The following is a 4,942-nucleotide window of genomic DNA, read 5'->3' on the forward strand; positions in this document are numbered from 1 at the left end:
GATTTTTGACTGAGTAACTTTTACTTGTAGTGGAGTAGATTTGACCATGGGTATCAATACTTTTACTCAAGTACTAGAGTTGAGTACTTTGTCCACCACTGAGAGGGACAAGACAGTGTGAGCATATTACCCCCATTTTACGCTCTCTTCACTGGCTGCCTGTTCCTTTTAGGCTTGATTTTAAAGTTCTACTTTTGGTTTTTCAATGTTTAAACCGTTTGGCACCTCCTTATCTGTCTGATGTTATACATCACTACCATCCCGGTAGAGCTCTGAGATCTGAAGATCAGATGTTCTTGGTGGTTCCCAGGATCGGCTGGTGACTAAAGGGGACAGAGCCTTCTCAGCCATAGCTCCTAAACTCAGGAACAAGCTTCCTCCCTCTGTGAGGTCTGCCAGGTCACTTGATGATTTTAAATGTCTTTTAAAGACTTATTTTTTCTTTGGCTTTTAATTCTAGAGAGCACATGCAGTAGGCCAGTTTTATACGTTTTATTTATTTTTTTGCTCTTTCTACTTACCAAAGTGTTTACTTGATTTTATCTGATTGTATTTTTATTCTGTTGTGCAGCACTTTGGTTGCCGTTGGCTGTTAAAAGTGCTATACAAATAAAGTTTTGATTGATTGAAATTTAACCTGACTATCCCTTTAATTCCTTAAATTTTGACACATTTGTTTCACTGAAACTAATGGTTGCATTAGTGAAAATACTGCTTAAGAGTTACCACAGGTCACTTTTCCATCACTTGCAAGTAAAACCCTGTTTTCTTATATATTTCATTTTTGCCACTATGGGTCTACTTTCGATTTAATGCCAGTGTGTCATTGATATAATATTACAGAGCGATGCATTGTAGCTTTATGATCCAGCCCCAGGTGAAACTAATAGAGAGGAGCTGAATGATAATAACACCCATTGTGTATTGATGTGAAACAAACAGCAGAGTAGTGGAAAGTACCTGATCTACCTGCTTACCAGTTTGAGAAACCGCCAACACTGCCTCTCCCATTACATCACCGAAAATCAAGTCAGCTCTGCAGATTGTTTGAAAACGGTATGTCAGCGCTTTGGCTTTTCTTTGTTCTTTATCACAGAAATTTAAAAATAATATAATCTGCAGGGCTGTACAGAGTGGTTCCCTGCAGCAGCTGAGAATGATGGGACTTTTAAGGCAGTATCATTGATCGAGCTCGGACATAAAGTCAAAAATCTTTAATGCCTAAAAAGAAATAAACATAGTCCTCAACAAAAAAAAAAAAACCTCAACAGGCCACTCATTGACTTATCAGATTAAAGCATGCCGTCAAGACACATTCCAGAAAGTTCTGCTGGGATAAAAACTACAACCGTTGCCAAAACTGTGGCGTAGTACACAGCTGACATGGTCACCACAGCAACTTTTATTATGGCTACAACACACAACAAATATAAAGAATGACCTTCTTTCCTTTTAAATTTCAGTGTGCTTCTTCAAACTGTTCTTTCTTTGAAATGTTTTTAAACTATCTGAAGCCCTTTTTTTATATTCTCACTCATACCCTTGTAAGTGTTTTGCCTAAAGACATTTTGGCACGCTGCACGGTGCGAGGGAATCAAACCTCAAATATTCTGACTCAAAGAAGACCACCCTGCCACACCCTTTGCTCAGTAAAACTGAAAGTAAAGTCAAACTGAAAGTAAAACCCCACACATCACCACCAAGGGTTAACCAAACAAACTGTTTGGCAGACGGGCCTGTTACATAAAACGAGAGGCAAAACAGGAAAGTACCAAGAGATTTATTTCTATTGAGCAACACCCATAAAAACAAACAATTCATTACTTGACATGAAACTCCTGATATTTTTTGAAAATGCTAAATTATGGAAATTAAAGGCTGAACACACACACNATATTCATAAAGGAGACTTTAAGTAATTTTTTGGTAAGATACTTGTACTTTTACTCAAGTATCACTCTGTGGGATTTTACTAAAACTGGGTTRGGAACTGTCCAGTGTGTTTCTAATGTTTTAATGATGCCATAAAGCAAAATAAAAACATAAACCAGTGAGAATCATTGTTTCAGACACTTGTTTTTCACAGACTGAACGGTTATTTGACCATTTGCTTCTGTCGACTCAAACAGGAAGGACTTCAGTCTTTTGTTTAGTCCCGACCCGTTTACGGAGGAGGTTTTACTGCCTGTCGGACTCTTTGACCCATGATGAGAGAGCGAAGAGAACCAACACAAAACTGTTCAGGCTGATGAAAACACACTTTTCTCCCTTCCTCTTTCTCCATTCATAATCCCAAATCAGTTGAAAATAATTATTTACAACAGTTAGACATCACTAAAATGTACAGTTTTTCATACGAACGTCTTTTTTTCACACAACGTTTCTGAGTGAAAGCAGAAAAGGAGAAGAGCATTTTTCTGAGGCGCATCATGTTGTCTTAGTCACCGTGTTGTGAAACAACTGATGCTGGTCGTACTGGGAAAACGAGCTGGGACTTTTCATCATATGTCACCAGAATTATTGATGCAACTGTGTAGAAAAATAAATCCTGACGCCACAAACGTCTCTGATGAAATGTTTCCTGCCTGTCCAGATGAAGAATACTCAAACACTGTGGATGATGTTTGGAACAGTTTATAAAACCTGATTTTATTAGGAGAGATGTCATTTATCTCACTTTATCTGGACTAAAACGTCTAATTAATTTATCCTCTGAAGGCATGTGACGTGTTGGAACAGAGCTGTGCTTCTGTTTCTGATGAAATACATCAAGAAATCAACACAAAATGAGACCATTAATTTATATCTGTAAAAATACTTTTATTTTAACAAATCCCCTCCTTCCTCTTAATAAAACTGATAGGATTTATTCAACATAAGATCTGTCTCATCTAAATATTTYAATTAAATGTTAACAATTTCATACCTGCTTCTTATTTGTACAAGACAGAAGTTTGTGCTACGTTTCATTTTATTTGTGTTGGATTATTGTTTGTTGTGTGTGTGACATTTGATTTGTTTTTAAATCAAATTAATAAAAGTTTCTCCTTTAGAACAAACTGTTTTAACACTTATTTCCTTCCAGTACACAGTACACAGTACACAGTACACAGTACACAGTACACAGTACAGTACAGTACAGTGTGACACCTTGGAATATAAGATGTGTGTTTAAATACCAAAGAAAACCAGTGTTGTATAAAGTACCTCAAAGTGATACTTGAGTAAAAGTACAAGTATCTTATCATTAAATACTTTGGTAAAAGTTAAAGTTAAAATATTACTTGAGTAAAAGTCTTAAAGTATCTGATATTTTAAAAGTAAAWTTCTGACACAAAATCTACTTAAAACGTAACTTTACTTAACTAAACTTAATACTTGTTTAACAAAGTAAAACTATTAATAATATTGAATAACTCAGGAGAAGGTTCCTGCAGATGGACAGAAAACTAAAAAGCATGAGCCATGTTTGTACAGTGAGCAGTAAAGTGTAAATCCTCAGCAGCAGTTTGCTGCAGCTTCACTTTAATTTCATGTGACGCAGCTTTGATCACGTCTTTGTTACAACGTTCACTCTGAGATTACACAACACCTAATCCAGGTCATCCATCTTTTGTCTTTTTCTTTGTGCCCCTAAGCCTCAGTGTGCCACACACACACACACACACACACACACACACACACACACACACACACACACACACTCATGATAATACACATAATCCAGAAAATAAATCAAGAACTTGGGTCAGACTGATACTGAACTGCAGGGTGATTAYTATTTAGAATGCAAAATATACAAAATTTGGCTAATTATGATAGCCTTGGTTGTTTTGTGTGCAAATAGTTTACATCAGTGCATACTTTACAACTATTGGCTAATACAAATTATCTTAAACAAAATAAAAACTTACCCCGGAGCAAATCCATACTGTCAAGAATGTCTCTTATTCCATTGTCGCAGGATGTTGACCTGAATTCATCTTCTCTAATCCCCTCCGCCAAGCAACAAGTGTTGGAGTGAAAATATTCATCTGTTTTAGTGTCCTGAGAAGCACCAGAAGAAAGCAGATGCCTAAAAGTAGTTTTTGGTATTGCAGAAAATGATCTACTGAATGCATCTGTTAAGCTGGACAGGTTATCCAATACGTCTGCTGTCTTGTTATCCTGCCAGAAAACATCGGACCGGCTCTCTTGAATGCAGGTACTGCTGTTTGTTCCCGTGCCTGAACAGGCTTCAACAGGTGAAACRTTTCCTGCTGCTCCGGCGACTCTAAACAGACTGGTGTTCAGTTCAGCCAGGTCGACTGTTGAGAAATTATTCCCTTTCTGTTCGGCTCTATCTGAAGAGATGGTCTCTGACAACTCAGAGTCATCGGTGCTTGCATCGAGCATCCTGCAAGCAGTTGCAAGATCGGTTTCCTCTTCCACATCCCAATCAGGGTGGAAGGCTTCTCTGTCCGACACCACGTCGTCTCTCATTGAAGAGAACATCGTCTCCAGAGGAATCATTGCCTGCAACATCTGTTGTCCTTGTTCATAGTCCTTCCATAGAGGAATGTTTACTGCAGCTGCTTCTTCTACATGCTCTAACCACTCCTCCTGGTTTCCAAAATTCCCTCTATGCACACTTTCACTATCACTTATGGGCTTCTGTATTGGTTCTGTACTGCTCTGCGGTTCTGCTTTTCTGTCACTGAGTCTGAGGCTGAAGTGAAAGTCATTTGCCTCAGAGGTAATTCTGTCCTCCACCAGACCATCCAGCAGAACCTGGACCTCGGCAGGAGAAGCCCAGGCCAAAACAGACCGCACCTGTTCCAACACCTCCGAAAATTGAGCCATAGTGACGAGGACTGCTCCCAAAGCATCCAGATCTGGTACAAGAGACGCCGTCTGATCATGATGATTGAAATGCATTTAAATTTATATATACACACACATA

At 38.4% G+C, this 4,942-nt stretch overlaps 1 protein-coding gene across 1 annotated transcript in view; it reads right to left on the minus strand.

Moving 5' to 3' along the window:
- ciita (class II, major histocompatibility complex, transactivator) overlaps nucleotides 1-4,851 on the minus strand; it is a 34,714-nt gene extending 29,863 nt beyond the window's left edge. The window contains exon 1 of the mRNA XM_014006926.1: nucleotides 3,915-4,851. Coding sequence (XP_013862380.1) covers nucleotides 3,915-4,842 — 928 coding nt within the window. The 5' untranslated portion in view covers nucleotides 4,843-4,851. The remainder of the gene's footprint in view (nucleotides 1-3,914) is intronic.
- Between the last annotated feature and the right edge of the window lie 91 nt (nucleotides 4,852-4,942).

This window comes from Austrofundulus limnaeus, unplaced genomic scaffold (assembly GCF_001266775.1).
Source record: "Austrofundulus limnaeus strain Quisiro unplaced genomic scaffold, Austrofundulus_limnaeus-1.0 Scaffold38, whole genome shotgun sequence".
NCBI classification, from domain to species: Eukaryota; Metazoa; Chordata; class Actinopteri; order Cyprinodontiformes; family Rivulidae; genus Austrofundulus; species Austrofundulus limnaeus.